This window comes from Amblyomma mixtum, chromosome 5 (assembly GCF_055824585.1).
Source record: "Amblyomma mixtum isolate Tamu chromosome 5, ASM5582458v1, whole genome shotgun sequence".
NCBI classification, from domain to species: Eukaryota; Metazoa; Arthropoda; class Arachnida; order Ixodida; family Ixodidae; genus Amblyomma; species Amblyomma mixtum.
In genome coordinates this window covers 203,750,853-203,776,947 of record NC_143016.1, presented here as the reverse complement: position 1 = coordinate 203,776,947, position 26,095 = coordinate 203,750,853, and the positions used below count along the sequence as shown (strand labels likewise).

The following is a 26,095-nucleotide window of genomic DNA, read 5'->3' as shown; positions in this document are numbered from 1 at the left end:
TATTAATGGTCTTAAACAGAAAGCCTCCCGATCTTTGAACATACTTAAAAGTACTCTCCTGAGAGCACTGGGGTTCTGATACGACTTGTTTTTTGCAAATCTCCCGCTCTGTAGTACGCTCTGCCTTAGATTATGGATGAGTGAGAACGTCGTACCTCAAACGACTGGATCCAGTGCATAGTTTAGGTTTGCGTTTTTCCATTGGTCCAAACAGGATGTGGCCCATAAGCAGCCTGTATGTAGACAGAAGAGCCATGCTCGTACATTAGTAAATATCCGGTCGCTGCAGAAGCATCTCCCTGTCACCCTATATAGCCACAGAGTGCCACTCTCTCTCTGCTGTGATGTGAAGAGGTGCGCCTGGCACACAGTGTTGTTGCACAGGGACCACCTCCGTGGTCCGGCATTGTGCCATTTCCACAACAACACGGGACACAAGAATTCCTTGCACTCAAGGACAGCTGTTTATGCAGACGGCTCAGTGGTACAGGGGAATCTGATTGAAATAGTAAGGCACCCATCTTCACTGCCGAATGTCACACCATCTCCTTGCAGACAGTATTTATATATGCACACACTCGCAAAGTGTTCTTGCAGCCCTCCTCTCTAGACATGCATGCACTCCGCTGCTTGGTGACATTGTATACAAGATATATACAAGAACTTTTCTGAGTACCGAGTCAGGTCAGAATAAAAGGCAACAAAAGAGCAAATTTGTGCGTTGCCCAAGCTCGTAGTACGTCTTAAATTAAGGAAAAATGGCAGTCAGCTTGGAACAACCAAGTGATGAACAAACTGCTCCTGGTGAGGCCAGTTTTTGAGGAATTCAAGTCCTGTGTACACTAGGAACAGTTTAAGGAATTATTTCTCTGCCGTTTACGGCAGCCGTTTACGGTCACCTTGGTCGCAGCAAAACCTACGCACGAGTGTCGGAGCGCTTTTGGTGGCCTAATATGTCCAGAGACGTCAAGGAACACGTGGCGTCCTGCCAGACGTGCCAGTTCAGGAAGTCATCCACACGAGTAACCAAGCCACCCCCGCAGGCGTTTTCGCCGCCGAGTTCACCTTTCGAACTGGTTGGACTGGATCATTCGGGCCCGTTCCCGAAGACACGCGCCGGCAACCGGTATATTCTGGTTACGGTCGACTACTTCTCCAAGTGGGTCGAAGCACTGCCCGTTCCCGACACGTCGTCCGCTCATGCCGTCTTGTTTGTGGAACAACATCTTGTTCAATGATGAAATGAACGGCGGCGCAACAAGGACACTAACAAGAGAGGGGACACCACATGCGCACATGTGGTGTCCCCTCTCTTGTTAGTGTCCTTGTTGCGCCGCCGTTCATTTCATCATGCACCAACTCGCCCCTCAGGCCATTCTTCTGAACATCTTGTTCTTCGGCATGGTATGCCACAACGCCTCATCACGGACCGCGGGAGCTGCTTTATGTCCCAAGAATTTGAGTGTGCCCTCCGCTTCTTCGGCATTGCACATTCCACTACATCCGTCAATCATCCCCAGTGCAATGGCCTCGTGGAGCGTGTCAACCGCGCCCTTACGGATATACTCGCTTCCTACGTCGCTCCGTCCCACACAAACTGGGATCGTTTTGTTTCTACTGCAGCTTTTGCACTCAACACTGCGGCTCAAGAAACAACGCATGTCACGCCGTTCTCAGTCGTCTATGGCAGAACGCCCTCCATCCCTCCCGACGCGCAGTTGGGCCTTCGCCATCCTACTGCGTCACCGACTGACTGCGCCCAACGACTTCGTTCCGCCCGCCTCGACGCTCAGCGCAACCTTCTCACGGCCCATGCACGTGCGCAAGTGGCCAATTCTGCAGCACCACCACTTCCCTCCTTCCGGTCCGGTGACTTGGTCCTAGTTCGCCGCACCATCCGCGCGACTGGCCGTGCCGCGAAGTTCTTGCCCCGATACCGCGGCCCTTACCGTGTCGTTGCACGGCTCGGCCCCGTTACGTACCGCCTAGAAGACCTCCCTGAGCTTCGACCACGTGGTGTGCACCACATTTCTCCCGAACATGTCTCCAACATGAAGCGCTATGTCTCCGGCACCCACCGTGATCCCGACTTGGCTCCCACGTCCTCTCTAGTGCTGCCCTCCCGTACCAGCACCAGGCCTCCCTATCGGAATGCCGCCCCATAAGTGGAGCGCTGTGCCGTGAACGCAATCCCAAGTTCCGCGGTGTGCCCGTCCCGACTGGGCACATCGAAGCCACCCCATCGCCTACAAGCAGCCCCGGGATCTACCGGGACCGTTTGGTGTCATCACAACGTGACGATGCCTCCTGCGAAGAACCTCAGCCCGGGCTCATCGGGACGAGTTCGGCAAAGCGAAGCACGCGCTAGGGGTGTTCCCCCTCTCCCTCCCCCCCGGTGGAAAGACCAACGCTAGCCAAGAGCGCGCGGCGCTAGCAGAGAACGAAAGAGAACCGCCGCGGCCGGGTCTCCTGCGTCTCTCTGTGCCTCTCTCTGCGCGGGCCCGCCGTCCCGTAACAGTATAAGCCACACACATGTTACACACAACTTTATATTGACAAAAGAAGACAAACCTGTTTGTGGAAAATATGGAGACGAACAAACAGTTAATCATATTTCATACTCATGCACGAAAGTCGAAAAACAGTTTTATAATGAACAAATTCTTTTACACCAATGTTGCTCTCAAGTGAAGATGACAGGTCTTGTGTGTTTAGCTTTTTAATAAGCAAAGCAGCCAGCTTCTGAGGCGGAGGTTGAGGCTCAACATCCTTGCCCTCCAGCCAAGGATGGCTGCTGAGGCTTCCACTATTAGCCAGTTATAAAATTTCTTCCCTATCTAGTACATACCATCTACACCACCGATGATTTTAATATTTCTATAAAATTCAGCAAAAAATTTTTCTGTACCTTGAGTTGGTGCATGGTGGCCTTAGTTGCCTATGTGACATAAAACTCAACACAACACAATATTTTTCTAAGAGTTATTATTCGCAACTATAGTGATACCTAAGACCCCTAACTGTCTGGGGTGGAAAGTTTAAATTCCGTGGATACAGAATAATGAATCCGTGAAATTTCCCAGGAAGCATAAACTGCATGAATACAAGTTTGTTTTTTGCCCTGCATGGTTCCTCTTCTGAAATTGAAGGTAGCTGTTATAGGTCTTTCCTGTTATCTTCACTTAAGGAATAGCATTTGTTAGATCTTCATCATGAATGAATGATTCTTCTCTATCGACAGAGATGATTTGCAAGCAATGGAAGAGAGTGCTGGGGTCACTTCCATTCCAGTGGCAGGGCATCAAAGTAATCACTCTGTTTGCCTTGCTTATAAACTGTGCAAGTTTCGGTTCTCGAGCAGTCTTCAAGCACACTTGCCGCCACTCAGGACTGGCTATTCCTGACCAAGGACACTTCCAGTGGTGAAAAATTGACGTGCAGTGTATCCTCCTTCGTGTTTTGTTACAATCTGAATGTTTGTTTTCATATTTTCCTGAGGTTTCAAACTCCCCTTTGTATTATATTTCTGCAAACAAGGTAAATTACCGTATTTACACAATTGTAAGTCAAGCTATCTTTTTTTTTACTTGAAAATCTGGAGTTGGGGGGTCGACTTGCAATTGAAACCAAAGCATGCATTATAAATAAAGGCTAGACAAGCGAGATATCAGGGATGCTGCAGCATGACTGGGGTTTTATGTTTGCTCTACAGCCGTACCCAGTAGAATTTGGCTATTCTGCGTGCTTGGTCGGAAGGACACTTAACTTTTTTTTTGTACTTTTAAACTTCATGGGAGTGTTGATGGAAGGTTCCAAGCACCACCACCACTTGGAACGGCAGCGTTTCTGGGGAGAGTAGCTGATGGAAGAGCCGCTCGTGCACACCTTCGTCATCTGTGGGGCTGGCGAGTGTCCAGCACTCATCACATGCAATGTGGCTGTCATTTTTTATGCTGGAGAAATGAACGTCTGCGTACTGGGCCACAAGGTGGACACTTTGGAATGGGTGTCGCAGTCTCGGCGGCTGCAAAATTTTCACCTGTTCCACACAGTGTAGTGGTTTTGCGAAGTGCGGGATTTCACAGGGCGACGAGGTTAGAATGACAGGCGGGTAATCCGGTGACTAATACATTTTCATTTACTTTCGAGCCAATCTGCAATCGTGTAAATTGTTTTGTCGTTCTTATTGGTGTCCACAGAAAAAGTTGTATCAAAAAATGAGAGTTAGGCTGCCTGTGAAAAATGCCTCAGTCTTGGTGATGTGTCATGGTAGCACTGCTGTTATTCTGCCACTGGGAGGGAGAGGCGGCACACTCGTTGCCAGCCTGGAGAGCGATGGTGGGAGCACCAGACTGGGTGGCAGTGTTTTCTTTAGGGAAGGAGGAATGTCGTTTTAATCAGCTGAAGCTTGGCTCAAGGGTGGTGGATCGCTCTTCTGCTTTGCTTACCACCATTGGTCCTTTTCTAGACTCCCTCCTTGTCACGTACTTGGTCAAGTCTCCACAGTGACAGAACAAAGCTTTTAAATGTGTTGAAACAAAATGATATTAAAAAATGAAGAAAATTGGCTTCCCATTGTGAGGCTGCTTTTTCTTCTCCTTTGCATTATCGCACTGCTGCTTTTCCTTTCTTTGAGCCTGGAATGCGTTATTTACTTATGCATGGCACGGCAAAAAAAGACTGCAATGAGAGGTCTTCATTCTCCTCTGCTGAAAATAATTTGGCCTAGGGCACTCGAGTAGATGACTTGGTGGGTTTGCAACAGCTCTGCGGGCAACTCGCATAATTTGTGCCTACCCCTAGTTTATTGCCCAGATCTATAAAAACTTTTACTCGCATATTTTGCACTCCCTACTGTGCAAGCACACCAGCATGAACGCAGCTGTGCGTAGGGCAGGCTTGGGAAGATTCACGTGGCCAGCTGCAAAAGGCGAGTCAGTGGTGTAAAAAAAATTTTTCATCTGTAAATTTCTTCTGGTAAGAAAAAAATCAACCGTGTGCTGTTTACCCAGCTCGCTTGCACCAGTGGTCGCTTTCCTGTACAGACGGCTGCGAGAGCAAACCTCCTGTAACCTCCGAAGCATGCATCATGCCAGAACCTGAAATTACCAAACCATTTGGTATTCTGATTGCCACTACTCAGCTGGGCCGTTATCTGTGACTGCCGTTTTCATCAGTGTGTCCTTCTGTTCTGGAACTGCAAACTTGTCAGTACAGCACCATGATTCCCTTTTAATGAGCAATATGTTGTTCCTGCATGTGTGCCAGCTCTTGAGACCAGCGGTGACGGTGCGCAGGTGCTGAGCCGTGGCTGGGCGGAGGGGGGCCCTGCCGGGGTGCAGGTGCAGCTGCAGGATGCCCAGGGCCACACCCTGCAGACAACGCACAGCGGCCCTGGGGGTGGCTACGCATTTGCACGCATCCTGCCCGGACGCTACACGCTGGTGGCCTCGCATCCACTCTGGACCCTGGGCCGCTCGAGCACCTCCGTCACGGTGCGTGCCCCTCCTGGAGGAGTCCATGCTTGGGCTTTCAGAGGGTCAAGCTTCCCTTGACCATAGCAGGTTGGCTGTGTGTCTCCTGGCTTGCACATTGGTGCCACCCTGGCAAAACTGATCACACCTGTGCCTGGAAACAATGCAGATGACTTCAGTGTATTTGCATGCTTAGTGATGTCTTATTATGTGGTTACAGCATCGGAGCTTCTCTTGTGCACTAAATGTCTGTGCAGGTGACGGATGATAACGGCAGCCCTGCCAAGGACCTGGTGGTCGCAGGGTACGACGTGCGTGGCGAGGTGTTTGGCGAGGGCGACCCCGTCCGGGGTGTGCACTTTGTGCTTGCCTCAGCCGATGCCGGGGCATTGCCACCACAAAGGGGCTGCGACCTGGAGGCACCGCGGGGCTTCAAGCTTCCCGTGGGGCTGCGCTTCCTGTGTGCCACCACTTCGGGTGAGGATGGACAGTTTGTGTTCCCGACTGTGCCACCGGGCTCCTACCAGCTGCTGCCTTTCTACCAGGCCGAGCGTATCGCATTTGACATCACGCCACGGCAGGCCCTCTTCTCTATCCTGCATGGGGGCCACCGCTTCCCTGACCGCTTCCAGGTGAGTCCGTGCGCTGCAAACTTGCCTGTTACTGCTAGTGGCACATTTGTTGGCTTAAGTGTACGATAAAATGATTCCGTGACAATCCATCACTTGGAATCAGGAAAAAAAAAAAAATTGGCTGTGGTTTAGCTCTGGTTAAACCTAGTCGAGTAGTGATAGCTACAGACCCCCGGCAGCGGCATCGACCCCGTCTAGCGGCATCGCTTTCACGGCGTTTGGCCAACCATTCGGCACGCTCCTCTTGAGTCTCTCCAGCACGCTATATCCTCTTCACTTCATTTCTATGGCAATCCCTGCCCTCCTTCAGGCTGGCCATCTTCTCACCATCCATACTGCACCCACAACTATGGCTGCGGCGACGCGAGCTCACCTCTTCTATACTCCCGGTTATCACAGCTGCACAGCACGGCATGTGACATCATACACAGGGCGCACTGGGCGCCCAACGGCCCGCGGCGAGCCGAGAGGCCGCTGGTGCGCAGCACCAGCTGTGGTGGTTGCCAGGCAACGACAGACGCATGCCTGTAAAAGCGGTGGCCGCGCGGCAACCGCGACGAGCCTAGTTGCCGGAGAATTGAGGCCCGTGTTGTGACGTTACACAGAGGGCGCAGCGAGCACGCCAGCTGTGGCGGTTGCCAGGCAACGACAGATGCATGCCTGTAGGAGCGGTGGCTGCGCGGCAACCGCGACAAGCCTAGTTGCCGGAGAATTGAGGCCCGTGTTGTGACGTTACACAGAGGGCGCAGCGAGCACGCCAGCTGTGGCGGTTGCCAGGCAAACAGACGCATCCCTGTAAGGGTGGTGGCCGCATGGCAACCGCGACGTGCTGAAGTGCCGGAGGATTGAGGCCCGTGTTGTGACGTTACACAGAGGGCGCAGCGAGCATGCCAGCTGTGGCGGTTGCCAGGCAACAACAGACGCATGCCTGTAAGAGTGGTGGCCGCACGGCAACCGCGACAAGCATAGTTGCCGGAGAATCGAGGTCCGTGTTGTGGGGTTACACAGAGGGCGCAGCGAGCATGCCAGCTGTGGTGGTTGCCAGGCAACAACAGACGCAAGCCTGTAAGAGTGGTGGCCGCACGGCAACCGCGACGAGCCGAGTTGCCGGTGAATTGAGGCCCGTGTTGTGATGTTACACAGAGGGTGCAGCGAGCACGCCAGCTGTGGCGGTTGCCAGGCAACGACAGATGCATACCTGTAAGAGCGGTGGCTGCGCGGCAACTGCGACAAGCCTAGTTGCCGGAGAATCGAGCTCCGTGTTGTGAGGTTACACAGAGGGCGCAGCGAGCACGCCAGCTGTGGCGGTTGCCAGGCAACGACAGATGCATGCCTGTAAGAGCGGTGGCTGCGCGGCAACCGCGACGAGCCGAGTTGCCGGTGAACTGAGGCCCGTGTTGTGACGTTACACAGAGGGCGCAGCGAGCACTCCAGCTGTGGTGGTTGCCAGGCAACAACAGACGCATGCCTGTAAGAGTGGTGGCCGCACGGCAACCGCGACGAGCCGAGGCCCGTGTTGAGGCCCGTGTTGTGACGCTACACAGAGGGCGCAGCGAGCACGCCAGCTGTGGCGGTTGCCAGGCAACGACAGATGCATGCCTGTAAGAGCGGTGGCTGCGCGGCAACCGCGACGAGCCGAGTTGCCGGTGAATTGAGGCCCGTGTTGTGACGTTACACAGAGGGCGCAGCGAGCACGCCAGCTGTGGCGGTTGCCAGGCAACAACAGACGCATGCCTGTAAGAGTGGTGGCCGCACGGCAACCGCGACGAGCCGAGGCCCGTGTTGTGACGTTACACAGAGGGCGCAGCGAGCATGCCAGCTGTGGCGGTTGCCAGGCAAACAGACGCATGCCTGTAAGGGTGGTGGCCGCGCGGCAACCGCGACAAGCCTAGTTGCCGGAGAATCGAGGTCCGTGTTGTGAGGTTACACAGAGGGCGCAGCGAGCACGCCAGCTGTGGCGGTTGCCAGGCAACAACAGACGCATGCCTGTAAGAGTGGTGGCCGCGCAGCAACCGCGACGAGCCGAGTTGCCAGAGAATCGAGGCCCGTGTTGTGACGTTGCACAGAGGGCACAGCGAGCACGCCAGCTGTGGTGGTTGCCAGGCAACAACAGACGCATGCCTGTAAGAGTGGTGGCCGCGCGGCAACCGCGACGAGCCGAGTTGCCGGAGAATTGAGGCCCATGTTGTGACGTTACACAAAGGGCGCAGCGAGCACGCCAGCTGTGGTGGTTGCCAGGCAACAACAGACGCATGCCTGTAAGAGTGGTGGCCGCACGGCAACCGCGACGAGCCGAGTTGCCGGAGAATCGAGGCCCGTGTTGTGACGTTACACAGAGGGCGCAGCGAGCACGCCAGCTGTGGTGGTTGCCAGGCAACAACAGACGCATGCCTATAAGAGTGGTGGCCGCGCGGCAACCGCGACGAGCCGAGTTGCTGGAGAATTGAGGCCCGTGTTGTGACGTTACACAGAGGGCGCAGCGAGCACGCCAGCTGTGGCGGTTGCCAGGCAACGACAGATGCATGCCTGTAAGAGCGGTGGCTGCGCGGCAACCGCGACAAGCCTAGTTGCCGGAGAATGAGGCCCGTGTTGTGACGTTACACAGAGGGCGCAGCGAGCACACCAGCTGTGGCGGTTGCCAGGCAGCGACAGACGCATGCCTGGAATCTTCTTTGTCATGAATTCAGGCCAGAATATTGACAGATTGGATAGGATAGTTCATAAACAGGATTTATTTTTTCAAAAATCTCTTATCTTTTGTCGTTCGCCGTTTCGAAATCGGCGCCGTGGCACGATTTTCTTGGTGCTGCATAAATCTGACAATCGACACCTCTGTACACGCACCTGCTACATTTGCGATAAAAGCTAAAATTCTTTCCGTATGCATTATAAAAGTGCCCCTGCTTTCTTACTGCGAGACTCCATACTGAGACCGCATATCCTGAAGGCATTTCAGTGCAGACTATGCGCTCACATCACTGAGCGTTAATTAGGGATCACGTGCACCTCTATGCTTTGCACGATGTGCCAGAAATGCGGGACTATTCGAAGGCGGTTTGGGGCATGTAGCACAAACACTGCCACTGAGTCCGTGCCCTGGTGCACGAGACAGGGAAAAAAGATTTGACATCACTGCACTAACCCGCATTGGAGTAATGCGATGGCAATGAATGGGAGTTCCTCTTTTAGAGTTGCTTTTTTGTTCTTAATTTGTTTCTTTAATTCTTTCTCTACTGCACCCATTGAGCATCGTTAGCCCGCTAACGATGATTTCAGAACCTTCTGCGTTGCTAATCACCACGCTGCAGATGCAGCTTGTAGCCAGTGAACCAAAGTTTTGTTTCCGATGTAGTTTTCTTTTGTCCCACAATGGGGCACTTTCTAACGCGCTGCGAAGAAGTGAAGACTTGGAGCTGCACTCATTGCCCGCCATGTTGCTGGCAGATGACGCCTTCGCCGCTCGACTTCGGAGCCTTCCGCGTTGCTTACAGGCACGATGCGCATCTGGCTTGTAGCCGGAGAACTCAAGTTTTGTTTCCGATATAGTTTTTTTTGCTCCTATAAAACGGCCTTTTTTGGATGCGCTCCGAAGATGCGGTACCATCAAAGTGGCTTGGCAGCCTCCACATGCACGCCATGCGCACTAAAACATAGCAAATCTCAGGACTCTGTTCCGTCTGCGAGTGATTTAATCGACGACCTGTGCAACAACGAGCCTGAAAATGTTGCAAGACGCTGTTTTACAAGATCATTGTTTTACATCGGTGATGATGGAAACCAGCCTGAAGCACAGGCGGCCGCGCTCTGATGTACAACTATAGAATTTTCAGTTATTGTTTTGTAGCATGAATACTATTCAAGATAGAAATGGTTTTTTTGCAGATAATGGCCAATAGAGTAACAAATATATCTTAGTATCGTTGGCTCCGCCCGCACCTCTGGTTGCGTGGTCCAACACTTCCGGCATTATCAAATTTAGCGCCACTTTTGCTCTGGCCCTGCCCACTTTTTTAACATTTTTGGCTCTAACTATTCATCCGATTTCTAAACTTTTTTTTGTGCAGCATCTTCACATCATCCTCTTTCAATTACAGCCCCTCATTTTGCCCGCCACCGCTGCTGACACATTTTGCGGACACGACATATCCTAGTAATGCTCTCTAAAACGTTACCGCGGTGCTGGGCTTCTTGCAACGGCTACAGCAGATCATTGTGTGCCACTTGCTCGGGGTTGCTAGGCCTAACGTGCTCTGCAAGGAAGAAGAATCCGAAGAGCGCTTTCAAGCTAGGCACTGCCTGTCATAAAATGTTTTCACTTGTTTCCATCGTCATGATAGCTTCACACTGAAATTAATGCACAACTAATTTCCGTCCTGTCAGCAGAGCAAGCAATAAAGATGAAAGCCACCTCACACCACAATTGGGGAGTCCGAGTTGTCAACAAAACCGTCGCAGGCTGCCGTGCACCTCATCGAATCTCTATTCACACACCTCTGCACACGAGTTCCGATTTATCATGGAGTTTTATTTGTGCTATTAGTTGAATTTATGATCTTCTGTTACTTCAAGGAAGGCTTCCAAACCCTTCCTCTGGTGAATTCGGTGTGGAAGAAGACCAGGAGGTGTGTTTCTAGATGATGAGGATAGAAGAGCATATATTTACAGCATACATGTACAGAGAGAGAAACTGGGAACAGCAGAAATGAATTTACAAAGGGGAAAACAAATTTGCGCTCCTTTGCTCATTGACCAAGCAGCTTAGAGCCTAAGTAGCACATGCTAAGCATGGAGCCCCAGCTCAGGCTGGTCTCCATCCGTTCGCCTCGGTTTTTATGCCCTTAACAAACAAAGAAATGGGGTGGTCATTTTCAGTGGTCTGCCCCAAGCATCAATTCTCCGTGGTTTGGGCTCAGCCTCAAACCCAGGGTCTCGCTAAGAGCACAAACAAAATACAACACCACTCTCTCTTCGGTCGGGGCTCTCCTTCTGACCCGTCCCAAGCACACCGTCGCCCCCCTCTCCATTTGCGCTGCAAGCCAAGTTCTCAGCACAGATGCGTACCACCCATCATCAGGGCGTGTCATGTGCAAGCAATAGATGGGAGAGAAGCCGGTACAGCACAAGCGGCGGAACGCTCGGACAAGGGTGATCAGATGAGCAGGCGGATAACAGTGAGGAATGGATCTTGTTCCCCGCATTGCCAAAAAAAAACGCTGTAATCGTCTTCTCCTGGGCACTCTTTGCTGGCTTGGCAAACCAGCTAAGGTACGGTTCCTCTTTTCCCCACACATTGGGCCAGGATGTGAAAGAGACACCGTAATTGGCTGAACCGGCACGCCTAATCATCGTCCTTCAAAGATGCCTCAGCTAGGCCCCGCGTCAGCTGTGCCACCTTGGGTGCCTTTCCGACGATGGCGTGGGGGGGCCCCGTGGAGATAGCAGTGCGTCCAAAGACCAACTCCCCATCTGCGCTGGAGGGGCCTTAATGGAAAGCTCCTGCGGGTGCAGGGGTCTTGCAAAGCGTTGCACCCAGAAATGAGCGGCGACCTTGCAAGGCAGCTGTGGGCCATCGGCGGGCACTTTTCCAACGATAACAACGCCCACATAAGGGGGGGGGGGGGGGGTCCAACTCCCCACCTGCACTGCGCTTGGGAGGGCTGTCGTTTATAATGGACAGCCACTTCCGCCCTGCAAAGTGGTTGCAGCTGGAAATGAGCGGCGGCCTTGCACTATTTAAAGAGGAAACTGTTTAAAACATAGTGACTGGCTAGGACACTGTCTTTGGGAGCTGTTTTTAGTGAAGCCTAACGAGATACAGACATATGCAGATGTGCAGAAACAAAAAAAAAATCAGGCGCGTCGGCTACTCTGGCTTTCAAAAATTAGTTTTTTCCCCGCACGTTATAAACGGGTCCATTTTCATTCTGCAAGAATTACCCAGTGACAACGCTGACATCCAAGGGATGTCCCTGCGAAATCTTGAAAGGACATGCGGATATTCCCAGGAAGTGCGGAGAAACTCCCGCGGACATCCCTCACGTATCTTTGTGGCTGCGTTTTCTGTATCCAAGGGAGGTCCAGAGGAAGTCCCTGATGATTTTCATAGGCCCTAAATGGTGTATTTCTCTGGAGATTTTTATGGGTGCAAGAGAAAGAATTTGCTTGAACAACCTGAAAAATATTCACAGGCCTAATTTATATTTTATACGATTTAGGCATCAGAAAAGAAAGGACTACAACTGAGTACAATGGTGTACAGTGGAACCTCGATTATACGACGTTCAGGGGACCACGCGAAACCGTCGTATAATCCGGGTGTCGTATAATCGAAAATCAAAGAATCCCCCCCCCCCCCCCGGCCTCTCTTTTCGCGGCGAAATCTCGATGAAACGGGCACGAGAAAAAACATTTTATTTAGGAAACATTCAAAAGAAAAATAGCTGCAGACAGTTCTGTGCCGCCAGTGTCGGAAAGCAGCAACACAAAAAGCGCCGTGGACGCCGCTGTCCTCGCTTCGGGGAGCGCGCGCGGCCTCGCCCGCTTATCTGTTTTTTCAGCAGCGTCCTGCGAAGCGCGTCTTATCTTTTCTCTTTATCTTTCCTCTGATCTTTTAACTCTCCTCTATCTGCACTTGGCAGCGGTGGTGGCTCGGCTGGAGCCAGTAGGCAGGGGCCCGTGCAATTTCCTTTTCATCCTTCTCTCAGTCGCAACAACAACAACGCGCAGGCCGCGCCTCCTCGGGACTCCGACTGCACAGGCTCGACGAAAAAGAGAGCAAGTGCACTTGGCGGCCTCGGCAAGGCTCTCTTCCGCGCAAAAAAGGGGGTGCTTAGATTCGCATGCAAAGTTTTTTTTTTCGGAAATTTTTTTCCGAAAATAGGGGGGGGGGGGGGGGGGGGGTGCTTAGATTCGGGGGGTGCTTAGAATCGCGAAAATACGGTACATCCCGGCCTGCGTTTGCTGACGACCTTTTTTGACGGACGGTACGAGCCAGCCGTCGTACGAAGCGGGGTCCTTCTGAAATTTGCGTCGTATAACTGAGGTTTTTAATGCATTGTCTCTATGGGGGTCTTGCCGGGACCGCACAAATTCGTCGTAAAATGCGGGTCGTCGCATGACCGGGGGACGTATAATCGAGGTTCCACTGTAGTTGCTTGGCACTGGGGATCAAACTCAGAACCTCCCGAATGTGAGGCCGATGCTCTACCGTAAGGCCACTGCTTTGGCTAAATTTGTACAGTACACCTGCTTGCTCTAGATGAACGTTCAACCAGCTGACATGCGCTTTTGTCGAGATAATGCGTGCATTCCTTGCCCGCAGAAAAAGCCGACAGACTTTATTTGAACGGAACGCATCCTGATAGTTTTCTGATTACAGCCCACAGGAAACAGTTTGCGAACGTAGAAATCGCTACGACCAGCAGAGTCAGTCATAATGCAGGGTCATACCAGTCATACTTGCTGCGTAGTAAACAAATACCCAATAATCCGAGAACACGGCGTGTCATTTTATGAGCAATGCGTGGGCAGTTTTTCCCTCTGATGTGGTGCCGACTGAAAGGCGTTAGATTGTGATTGCTCATTGCATGCTTTTGAGGACAGCACACGGTGCACCGAAGAAGGCCTGCGTTGTCATCTCCGATGTATGTGAGCTGTTTGTTCTGCAGACTGTGACAGCTCCCAATAACCTGAGGTTTTCGATCCCAAGCAATCTGTCTCTGCCGCACGTGTGCGCAGCAGTGAGAACTCAAAGCTAGGGAGAGCATCTGCCCTCCGTGATCCGTGGCTACCTTGCCACCGTGATTGGCTGTGGGCTGGTTTCAGTGGATGCCAGCCCATGATGCGCCTTCTTGTCAGGGGCGAACTTTCTGGCAGCCCAAGCGCGTTAAATCCCGGTACTGATACACTGGCACTGCCGTCATCATCGCTGCTGCATTCTGACATCCTGACCGCACTTCCAGCCGCAACATCTGAACCTTGCTGTTGCTGCCACCGAGAGGTCCAACTGGCAGCCAGGCACACAGTTCTATTTCTGCGGCATAAAGAATGACAGCTATCTTGAATGTAACCATGACCGAGTACCGTAAGCTTACCAAACCCCGAGCACAGATGACTACAGTCGGTGACCGATTTTTCGGATTCAGCAGGACCCGGAAAATGGTTCAGATAATTGAACAGTCCAAAATATCTGAAAACTTCAAAAAAAAAAAACTTTTCTGCGAGAAGCTGACTATCAATATCCCAGAAATTGCCGCTCCTCATGTTCCGTCTACAAGCGATAATATTAGACTGTATCTGATTCATAGCCGTGCTTTCATCCTGTCCGAATCCTCTCACGTCACGATACCAAACAGTGTGACACGGCCGCAGGTCAGGCTGCAAACGAATGCACTCTCTGCGCGAAGCAAGAACAGTCAGTTTGCATGAAAAGTGACACTCGCGAAGATCGAGGGCAACCCATGGGAAGACTCGAGTGGAAGCCTCCGAATGCATCCCCTTCCCCCTTCTGCACCGTTTGCTGCTCCGCACCGCAACTTTCCTGTTGTACTATCGTGTAAGTGCCTACCCCTTCTGAACCCATTCTGAAGTTCTCCGAGGATCCTTCTACCCTTGACTGCATTTTTAATTTCACCACCTGCATTGCCAGCCTGTATACAACTGATATTATCGTAATCAGTTGGAAGTGTTGGGGTCGCCACCTCTGAACTTAATAGTGGTGCCCTCTAAGCTGAAGCGCAGCTAGGGGGTTTGTAATAAATCACTTTGTGTTTGGTCCTGGAGCGGAGTGGTCGCCTGGCTCTCTTTTTCTTTCTCACAGCCTCCCGGCACGTCAGCACAGGAACGCCCACGCAACATGGTGTCAGAAGTGACAGCAGCGTGAAAAACTAGTCTTAAAAGCAGCTCTCAATGACCGCCAACGGCGAACAGGTGCTCCCGGAAAGTGCCCAGCAGGCCCAGTGGCTAGGCCTCACTCTGCAGCCGCCAGACGCATTCGACTTCTGCAACCCTGCAAGTTGGTCTTCATGAAAGTCTCGCTTCAAGGACTATGCCGCTGTCTCCGGACTGCGGGAAGCTCCGCAAGACGTGCAAGTACGTACGCTTCTGTACTGTATGGGCCCGGAAGCTCGCTTGCTGCTAGACACCTTTTCACTCGACGCTGCCGAGTTAGCCTCCTACGACGCAGTTGTCAAACGCTTCACGGAGCACTTCGTGCATCCCTGTAGTGAGCTCTATGAGGCGTCTCGCTTTCACAAGCACGTTCAACAACCTGGTGAGAGTGTCGACGCATTTTACGCCGAACTGTTCAAGTTAGTCAAGCGTTGCAACTACCCGTCACCGGCGGTAGAAGAACGCTTGGTCCGGGACAGGTTTGTTGTTGGATGGCTCGACACGCGTCTCTCCGATAAGCTTTGCTGCTCCCTGAAGCTAACTCTAAAAGAAGCTTGGACGCAAGCTCGTCAGTCCGAGGACGCGGACAAGGAACGTTCACTCGCACAGGCCACCTCGCAAAGCATGGTCAATATTGATGCTGCGACTCAGAAGTTTTCGCGACGGCCGGTCGACGACAGAGCACGCTCAATGGACGCGAAGTCGGAACGCTATCGTGACATTCCGGTCTGTTTCTTCTGCGGCCGGGCATATCATGCATGCTCGGAGTGCCCGGCAAAGAGCTCTATCTGCAACAGCTGCGGTAAGAAAGGTCATTTTGCTGAAGTTTGCCGCTCCAGGAAGTCGAGGCAGGCCAAACTCAATGCTATCCAAATGCATGCTCTCGAGACGCCAGCTAAAGCCAAGTATGTGGATATCACAGTCGACAACTACACAACTCAGTTCAAAGTAGACTCGGGTGCCGAGGTTTCCGCAGTTCCAAGTGACTTCCCCGGAGTCCCGGCGGAGCTCGCCAAGGTAGACGCTATTTTGACAGGGCCCGGTGGCCAACCTCTGCGTGTACGGGGTTCGTATTTGGCACAGCTATCTTGGCAAGGGAAGACCAGTTCCCAGCATATTTACGTCATTGAGGCACTTTCAGTACTTTAACTGGGTCTACCAGCCATCCAAGCTCTTCAAGTTGTGAAATTTTTGGGTACTGTCAACACTCCTCAGCCAGCGCTTCATGCAGAACTGTTCCGTGGCCTCGGCACGCTCAGAGATGAGTACACCATTCGCTTGAAACAAGATGCTGTGCCGTTCTCACTTTTACGAATTGGAAAAACAGCGCAATCAAAGACGAGACACAAGAGAAGGACAAAACACCAGCGCTGACTAACAACCAAATGGTTTATTGCTACAGGCAAGGCAGCATATATATGAAATGGCACGAGTAAAACACAAAATAAGCATGAGAGAAAGATACCGCACAACCACACAACTTGACTAAAAAAAGGCACGTCACTGATTAAGATACGCAAGTTCCTTTGAGAGTAGATTTATGGATGGGCTGCTGATACAGGTGTTACCGAGCTTTCTGATATGGCAAGCCTCCGAAATGAGCCTTGTGGTCTCATCTTTATAACGGGCGATGGTAGTGGTCCGACTGAGGTGCGCTTCGCAATCTTCACACTCAGCACAGTGCACAGCAAGGTGGTTTCTGCGAGACTTGTTCTCTATATCTTTTGCATGTTCACACAGTCTATCGTTGATGCATCGTCCCGTCTCACCGATGTAGAAACTGCCGCAAGAGGTCGGGATCTTGTAAACGACACCAACACGACACTGAACGAACTTCCGCTTATGCTTCTTCTGGCAGCCTTTTTTGCTTCCATCCTCATTAACACGCTTGCACAATCCGCTAAGTTTATTCCTGGCTGAAAAAACCAGTCTAATGCCTCCTTTGCTCACTATCTTTTTTAGATTGTGCGAAACTTTGTGCACATACGGGATGCACACTGTTCTTTTTCTTTCGGCCAGACCCGCATCGGTGTCCTTGATCTTTCTCAGACTACATTCTGCAAGCAGGTACTCAGCAACATTTGACTCACCGTTCTCACTCAGTGCACCTCGACGGATACCAATCCCGCTGCGTGAAGTTGTTCACCAAGAACTTGAAAAACTCGAAAGCGACGGCGTCATTCACCGTATTGATAAACCAACTCCGTGCTGCGCCGGACTGGTGGTAGTACCAAAAAAGGATGGAAAGTATCGTTTGTGTGTGGATCTGACTCGACTAAACAAAGTGGTTCTCAGGGAAAGACACATTTCGCCTACTGTTGAACAAGTTCTTGGGCTCATCGGTGACGCAGCCGTTTTTTCGAAGCTCGATGCAACTGCACGCTTCCACCAAGTCAAGTTGTCTGCAGACTCGCAAGAATTGACAACTTTCATCACACCTTTCGGTCGCTATTGTTTTTGCCGACTGCCCTTCGGCATCACTTCCGCCCCGGAGTATTTTCAGAAGCAAATGGCCAGAATCCTTGAAGGTCAAGAGAGTGTTGTCAACATGATTGACGATATTCTTGTTTTTGGACGTACCAAGCAGGAACACGATGCAAGACTTGAGCAAGTGTTGACTCGTCTTGCAACTGCGGGCGTCACCTTGAACAAAGACAAGTCTTGTTTTGGGGTCTCCGAGGTCTCTTTCCTAGGTGTCGTCGTCTCAGCACAAGGCATCAAGCCAGACCCAGGCAAGATCGATGCAGTGTATGCAATGCCACCTCCCACAGACGTTGCAGGTATCAGACGTTTACTCGGGATGGTAAATCATCATGCCAGGTTCTTGCCTCATATTTCGGAAATCACTGCTCCGATACGCACCCTTCTCAATAAGAATGCTAGTTGGACTTGGCAGCATGAACAGGAAGCTGCATTCAAAAAAGTCAAGGAACTTCTGACGTCCGAACGCTGCCTGGCCAAGTACCACCCATCGTACGCCACAACAGTCTCTGCCGACCCCAGCTCTTTTGGACTCGGAGCAGTCCTGCTACAAGCACAACCGACTGGTGAGCGGAGGCCAGTAGCCTTTGCCTCAAGGGCAATGACGACTACATAACAAAGGTACAGTCAAAGAGAAAAAGAGGCCTTGGCTACAGCATGGGCCATCCAGAAGTTCAACGAGTTCATCAGGGGCATCACCTTTACCGTAGAAACTGATCACCTTCCTCTCGTGTCATTGTTTGGCAAAATGGAACTTGACGTGCTTCCTCCGAGGGTGCAAAGACTCAGGCTTAAGACAATGCCTTACCAGTTTCAGATCATGTACGTGCCCGGAAAACTGTTGGCTACAGCGGATGCATTGTCTCGCATCCCTCCCAAAGTGCATCCAGTAGACACAGTGGAACTTTTTGCTACCGAAGTCGTGGCTTCTGCTCCAGATGTGCTTCCTCTGAACATGCAGGATATCAGGTATGCCCAAAGTTGTGATGAATGCACTACGCTCATCTCTTTCTGCCAGCACGGCTGGCCAAAGAAGTCGAAGATACCTCTTCACGTCTCAAAGTATGAATCAGTGAAGGATGAACTTTCTGTTTGTGATGGTTTTCTCCTCAAAGGCACTCGCCTCTTGATCCCTGCAGCAATGAGGCCAGCAGTCTTGACGCTTCTGCATGAAGGACATCAGGGCATCGGCCGCACCAAGGCCCTCGCTCGTGGATCTGTGTGGTGGCCTGGCATAACAGCGAAGATAACCTCCCTCGTGACCAGCTGTGAAAGGTGCGCCCTTACTCGAGTGAATTCAGCGGAACCACTCCTTCCTACAAATCTCCCTGGTCGTCCCTGGGAAGTTCTGGGCATGGACCTCTTTCACCACAATTGTCAAACCTTCTTGATGGTTGTGGACCACTACTCCCGATTCCCAGAGGTGTTAAAAAGAATTTAGCGCAAAAAAACAGACAAGGGACGAAAAGAAACACACTGAGACGTTCACGAGCGCTCGTGAACGTCTCAGTGTGTCTCTCTTCGTCCCTTGTCTGTTTTTTTTTTCGCTGAATTCTATTTAGCATGCTTCACCAACTAGCCCGGCAGCTTGCTCTCCTGAGCTGCATTCCCAGAGGTGGTGACACTGAAAAGTACAGCAGCTCCGGTGGTCATTGAGGCGCTCAAAAGCCTGTTCGCCCGTCATGGGATACCGCAACAGGTTAAGTCAGACAACAGTCCGCCATTTTCTTCACGTGAATTTACCGTATTCGCCGCATCTTATGGTTTTGACCACATCACCAGTAGCCCCCATTACCCACAGTCTAACGGAGAGGCAGAGCGAATGATCCGGACTGTGAAAGATACCTTCCGTAAGGCAAAAGATCCTTACTTGGCCTTTCTCAGCTATAGGGATACACCAGGTGTGAGTGGCTTCAGCCCGGCTCAGCTCCTAATGGGAAGGCAACTGAGAACTCGAGTCCCAAAGCCGGATGAAAAGCTTCGTCCACACTGGCCCAAAAGGGAGGAGGTAGGCCTCAGAGATGATTCTTATGAGAAAAGGACTGCAAAGGACTTCGACCGACATCATCGCGTCAGGGATCTGCCATCACTTCAGTCTGGTGAGCAGGTCTGGGTTCGACCTGACCAGGTGCGTGCTACAGTTTTGAGCAAGGCACAGCGTCCGAGGTCCTTCGTCGTCGAAACGGAGCGAGGAACGATTCTGCAGCGGAATCGTCGACACCTTGTTCCCTTTGTGCTGAGGGCAGCAGATCCAGCACTTCTCCAGCCTCACCCCCTAACTCAAGAGGCAGCAGCACCCGATCCGCCTCCTGTTACAGCGGGACCTGCACATCCTGGTGATGGTGTTGTGTTTACCCGTAGCGGCCGCCGTGTAGTGCCACCGGACCGCTTGAACTTGTGACTGAGTGGGGGGAGATGTTGGGGTCGCCACCTATGAACTTAACAGTGGCGCCCTCTAAGCTGAAGCGCAGCTAGGGGGTTTGGGAATAAATCACTTTGTGTTTGGTCCTGGAGCGGAGTGGTCGCCTGGCTCTCTTTTTCTTTCTCACGCCACGGGAACGCAACAGGAAGGATTTTATGTGCATCCTTTCCCTTCATTAGTACAAATGAAATTCATTTTGCTGTGTCAGCAGCTGTGTGGAATTTGCTTATTTATTATGCCTGTCTCCAGTGCTTTTAATGTTTTCTCTCTTCTTGGATCAAGTTCGTTAATCAGCTTGATCGGAGTTTCATCTGTCCCTGCAGATGTCCGTTTAGGAATATTTCTGGAATGTGCATCAATCTTCACTGCCGAATGTTACGCTGTCTCTGTAGCCACTCAACAAATAGTAAATGAGAAGCTCACAAACAGTATTATTTACACAGACTCCCCAAGTTTACTTACTGCTCTCTACTCTAGAAATGCAGTCACTCCTTTACTTGATCACATCATGCATAACATAGTAATAGCCACAGGTCTTTTTTTTTTCGTTAAAAATTTAAGCAGCGCTAACTTTTAGGCAGTTAGCCTATGCAGTTGGCCTATGTAAATCCATGGAACTCCAGAGCCTTGCAAGAGCTATTGTGGACTCTCGAGTGAATACTTTGTCCGTGTTCTTTGCGGTGAAAACTCACAAACCCGATGCACCCTTCAGGACGATTGTTAGCAAGAAAGGGACCTGGCAGCAACATATTAGTAGGTTCATGCTTAGGCACTTAAATAATCTGGTTCTTTGTGATCCCTTTGCCACCAAGAATTCATTGGAAGTTGCCAGTATGTTGAAAGGAGGGGAGATTGGATATGCCTTTACCATAGATGTTGAAGATCTTTTTTATTCTATACCACATAATGACCTGTTTATTGCTGTCAGACAATGCATTGAAGCAAACGGTACTATCGCATTCCAGAATACAGCTGGCTTAAGTGTAGATAACTTCATGTCACTTTTAGAATTTTATATCAGCGCTACTTTTATCGAGTTTGACAACCGGCGCTATCTACAGCGCCAGGGCATTTGCATCGGATCATGAGTCGCTCCAGTTTTGAGTAACATTTTTCTTGCATCATTCGACAACGCTTTGGCTTCACTAACTGACGAAGGCAATGTCCTGAAGATTTTTAGATATGTAGACGATTTTTTAGTACTTTTAAAGAAAAGTGACCAAGGCCGGTATGAGGAATTTGCGATGAATATTTTAGAACAATTTGTACAACATGGAAAAGGGCTCTCTTTTACCTACGAGTTACCTGTGCTTAACTGCCTCCAGTTTTTGGGCCTGGACATCATGCTCGGAGAAAAGTGTGTATGCTGGTGCTACCGCCCTAGAGCCAAGAAAGATTTTTTGCCTTTTGATTCGGCATAGTCAGAAACTGTTGAGGGGGCTATTGCGACCCTTTCTCTGGAATCCGCACTTGCTAAGTCATGCCCTCACAGGATGCAAGAGAGCTTTCGGGGCGAAGTAGAAAGACTGCGAAAAGCAGGGCTCCCTGATCACGTGTTGACAGCTGTGACCGAGGCACTCCTACAGAAATTCAAGGGAAGGCAGAAAAAGACACGCAGAAAAGAGAGACCCGGGAACGCCAAACCAGTGGTTATGCCATACATCCACCAGGTAACCTAAAAAGGGTGGGCAACAAGTACGGCGTCCCGATGGTGTTCTCTGCGCCTTGTAAACTGGCCCCAAAGTCAGCAGCAGTGGCCCTGCAACATCCGGCTGTGGAACAAAACACGCTAAGCCCTTTGTCCGGTGGGCCACGGGTGTGGTCTATGAGATCCCCCTTTCTTGTGGCAAAGTGTACGCTGGCCAGACAGGGCGTTGTGTTAACGAACATGCCAGGGAACATGAACAAAGTTTGGGAAACGCATCAGACTCATGCCTGAATCTACCCGCCCATTGCCGTTCTTGCAAGGACCAACACGATGAGAACTGTGAGCCACGGCTTGACAAAATCAAAATTCTAAGCAGGAGCAAAGACAGATTAGCTCGGGAATTATCCGAAGCATTTTTCATCAAGGCAAAAGGCGACATGTGTGTCAGCACCACTTCTGTCTCCCTGCATGCCAGCGAATTTAGACTGCTTAAAAATAAGGGACGAAATGCGTGCGTGCGCCCACATTAATCTACCTTTGCTGTCATCTTTGTCGTCTTGGCCTTTTCTTTTTGTGGTCTGACGCAGATGTGCATGCGCTCACGGTCGTCTTTTCTTGTATGTTCTACGAAAAACGTGTTCAATAAACATGGTTGCAGTCAGTGCATGTCCTCTGTCATGTCCTCTGTGTATTCGTCCTAAAAGTTAGCGCTGCTTAAATTTTAACGAAAGAAAATGCATAACCAACTAGCCCCGCAACGTGTTGTACTAAGCCACAGGTCAAGGACAGAACATTAAACTCTGCTGGGTCCCGAGTCATGTCGGAATAAAAGGAAATGAGAGAGCAGACTTGTGCACTGCTCAAGCTCGTGACAAGCAAATCAGAGTAGTAAATATGGCAGTCCTCATTGAACCTCGAAGCAAGTAGCAAACTGCACTTCGTAAAACCAGTTTTGTGTGAGTGGCAGTCCTGCACCCACCAGGAGCGTTTCAAAGAAGTGGTCATCTGTCGTCTTTGTACAGGGCACACGCAATTTCCTACTAACAAGAGAAGACAAGCCACAATGGGAATTATGCTAACAATAAGTCATGTTTTATTTTCATTGAGAAAACTAGAACGACTTAGGAAGGCGTATTTTACAGTTTTTTATAACGAACACATACCATTCCATCCAACATTGCTCTTAGGTGAACATGCACTTGTGAGGCCGTGAAGGTGGTGGTCCGGGCGTGCAACTTGGCTGGCTTGATAGGATATGCGTGCTGCTGCTGCTGTGGTGCTTGATTAAGGGACGAAAAAAGTGGTGCAGTGAAAGGCTGGCAGTGCGACGTCGACATAAAAGTGGTGCTAATCCAGATTGCTGTGAGAGATGACAATGCATGAATAAGCCTAACAGCGCGATTTTTAACTGATCCTCATGCGTCGGCGAGATATGCTTAGTGCAGACTCCAAATGGGTGACGCGTATTCGAGTTTTGGCCTAACAAGTGATTTATAAGCTAGTAATTTTACATGTTCTGGGGCGTTTCTCACATTACGTTTCAGAAAATCTAAGGTTTTGTTAGCTGCAGAGATAATGTTACTGATATTTGTGCTCCAATGGTAATAGCTCCAAGAAAATTGTATAAACAAAGTAGTGGCTCTGCTGAAGGAGGCCCATAAAATGATCCAAGGGCCGGTGCTTTCCCCTGTGGCAGGTTCAGTTTTGCAAATTCCGTTTGGATGCTATTATGGGTAACAATAAATGCCGCTCGGCCACGTGTGCAGCAGTCTCAATGGAAGCACGCAATGGTACATGCCATTCAGTGCTTTGAGATATACCAAGCCAAGTTGGTAGAACTTGAAATAAATTGAAATCATCAACTTTATTTTTATACTTTGATTGATGAATGGCTGACAGGGCATGTCACAACCTTACCAGTCATTGCTCCTGTACAGTGCCTGCTTCACTGCCCCATCGAAAACGTTTTCAGAACTGGTCTCAAGCTATTTTGTTTGGCCCACAATTTCTTTCGCTTGTCACGGACAGTGTGGGAGGCTCGACCCCTGAAGCCTGAGTGCCAGCACAGCCTGGCAGAAAAAGGGAGGCACCCAGGCGGATGTTTGCCTTCACAGAGTGGAGGACGCCTATACCGGCCAATGGGTTCGGGTGAAGCCGACGGCGGCCATCTTGGGGGCAAGAAGCAGCCTGCCAAGCGCTTCGCAGCGCTGTTCGCCGACATTCACAGCGGTTTTGAATTGTGTAACGGGTTTTCAAGCTCTAATGCAACTCTCTAGACTATGAGGCGAGCCGTATCGGTGATCACAGGATCGATTTTAAACACCTGGGCTTTTCTAAAGCTCAGATATCCGAGTATTGGGGAGTTTTTTTTTTTCATTTTATCGGCACCAATATGCAGCTGTCGCAAAGTAGAAAAGTAAAGTAGGACAAAACGCGTGTAGCAGTTATCGTTTATTCATCTTCTTAAATGCAATCTCTTTAAATGCAGAAATTAATCAGTCATGGAAGATGTCAGAACAAAAATCAATTCAAAGGTGAAAACGTAGCATGCAAAATAGCAGTGCATGAAAAACTTTGTAACTAGTAAATGCGGTATTTTGAGAACACGAAAGAGCGTAGCATCCAGTACTTTTTAGAGTAAGCAAGAAACCTGACTGTCACACTGACACAGCCAACTTGATAAGCATGCAAACAACCAATGCAATTATGTCCATAGAATTTGTGCCCAGTTAACGCGTGAAGGAACAGCAAAGGGTCGAATGACCAACATCATTCTGGTAGGTTACACAACGGGATTAGACAAAATTGCCAGCAACATGAACAACAAATACGAAATAGTTTCTATTTTGGCACACATATAGTGTTTGTTCACTGAAGAAGACTGACTTATGGCTAAACATAGCAAACAGGTACAACACACTGTCAAACAGCTAAAAAAAGCAAGTAGAATTTATGAAGTGCTACAAACACATCCAAATGTTCTAAGTGACACATCTTCAGTCCTCAGTACCGACATTTTTTTTCTTTCAAATACAAAGAGTGGCACTAGTTGGTTTTAATGCCGTGACTGATTCTACACCCTGCATCTTCACTGGTTCTTAAATGTGATCAGTGTTGAGAGGACGGAGCTTTGTGATGCACCTGTTCCTCTCTCTGGTGTTATGTGACGGATCCTGATTTTAATGTACAGCCCCTTTGCATAGCTTGTAGACATGATTGTCTAATGCGTCGCAGTCCACGAGGTGCTGACTCAACTGAGAAAACCAATTTTTCTCTGGCGACGTGCTCAACACCTCCAGCACTAGGTGCTTTGTTTTCAGATGAACTGCTGAATGCTTTCATAGTGTGCTTGCAACGGACGGAGTCCCTTCTCTGCCATTTCACACAGCGAAATCACATCTTTTGAATGTGATACAAGTCCACCTCGGGTTTTTTGTTTGACCAACGCCAGTTGTTCTTCAGCGTAAACAGCTGTAACACACTGATCACAGGTACTTTTTGCAGCAATTTTTCGAGCGACAAATCCTGCAACGTAGGGTACAGTAGAACTAAGCCTTTCTGGGCGTGTAGTCGTGGTCCTCAGCTTGCAGTAAGGAACACCTTCGCGTCGTGGTGACAGCCGTAGTTGCGCTCTCCTCAGAAGCAATAACAGATGCGCCCAAGACAGAAACCACGTCTTGTGAACAGTTTCCAGATTCACCTCCGTCTGCACGAGCAGACGCTTGTAGGCAGCCATAAACTGAGCTGCTGTTGGATTATTATTGAATCCACCTCGCCCTCTTATGTCTCCGCATGATCTTGGCTCATCTTGTGAGTCTTCAAAGGGCCCCTGTGAATAAGCTCATCAAAAATCTCCTCGGTGCTTTGCATGCATATTAGAAAGCCCAGAAATCCTGTTTTCTTGACACCTTCCAGAACGGGCCGTTTGGCTGGCTCCTTGAGAGCGCTTATATACGCTCGAGCATCAGAAAAAAATGTCCTCCAGCAGGATTCATTTTGTGTTCGCCAAGGGATTCCTTGAATTCAAAATGGTCGAACAGCCTCACAAATCTGGCCGTGGCAGCAGTGCCTCTGAACTGTGGGAGCTTCGATACCTGCTCACAAAAATGGAGAGCGTCAGCTACCAAAGAACTCAGTGCTTGGACTGCCAGCCGGACCTTCATTTTTTGTTTTGCCTACTCTATGTGCATTTTTGTTAGCTTATTTCCAAGTCTCAGACCTTCCTCACACTGCGAGGCATCTAGCGCTTGTATGTAAGACCACTTCACAAATTGCCCGTCAACATCAACAAGACGGCTTACAGTCGCTAATGAGTTTCTTATCAGCTTGATCATATGACATGCATCTAACATGATATGCACTTTTTTTTTAGGAATCAATTGGTTTTTCAAAGCATGTGCAAAAGTTTTTACCTCCAAGGCGAAGCTCAGCCCCCAAACTTGCAGCCACGCGAAAATTAGACGGTGCACCATCAGTGAGATGATCTCGACTCCTACAGAAGCTAATTTTTCGATACACTGCTTTGTGAGTTCAGCTCTCTCTGAGCCCG

The 26,095-nt window shown here is 50.2% G+C and overlaps 2 protein-coding genes across 2 annotated transcripts in view; both read left to right on the top strand.

Annotated features, from left to right (window-relative positions):
• LOC149345452 (BOS complex subunit NOMO3-like) overlaps positions 1-26,095 on the top strand; it is a 136,236-nt gene that overhangs the window by 37,184 nt on the left and 72,957 nt on the right. Inside the window, exons 3-4 of the mRNA XM_089546653.1 lie at positions 5,298-5,495; positions 5,732-6,106. Coding sequence (XP_089402779.1) covers positions 5,298-5,495; positions 5,732-6,106 — 573 coding nt within the window. The remainder of the gene's footprint in view (positions 1-5,297; positions 5,496-5,731; positions 6,107-26,095) is intronic.
• LOC149345454 (uncharacterized) lies at positions 19,019-19,989 on the top strand. Its single transcript, XM_089546654.1, has one exon. The coding sequence runs from the start codon at positions 19,299-19,301 to the stop codon at positions 19,875-19,877; it is 579 nt and encodes a 192-aa protein (XP_089402780.1). The 5' UTR covers positions 19,019-19,298; the 3' UTR covers positions 19,878-19,989.

Coding starts and splice junctions, on each gene's coding strand:
- LOC149345454 (XM_089546654.1), top strand. CDS start 19,299: ATGATCCGGACTGTGAAAGATACCTTCCGTAAGGCAAAAGATCCTTAC.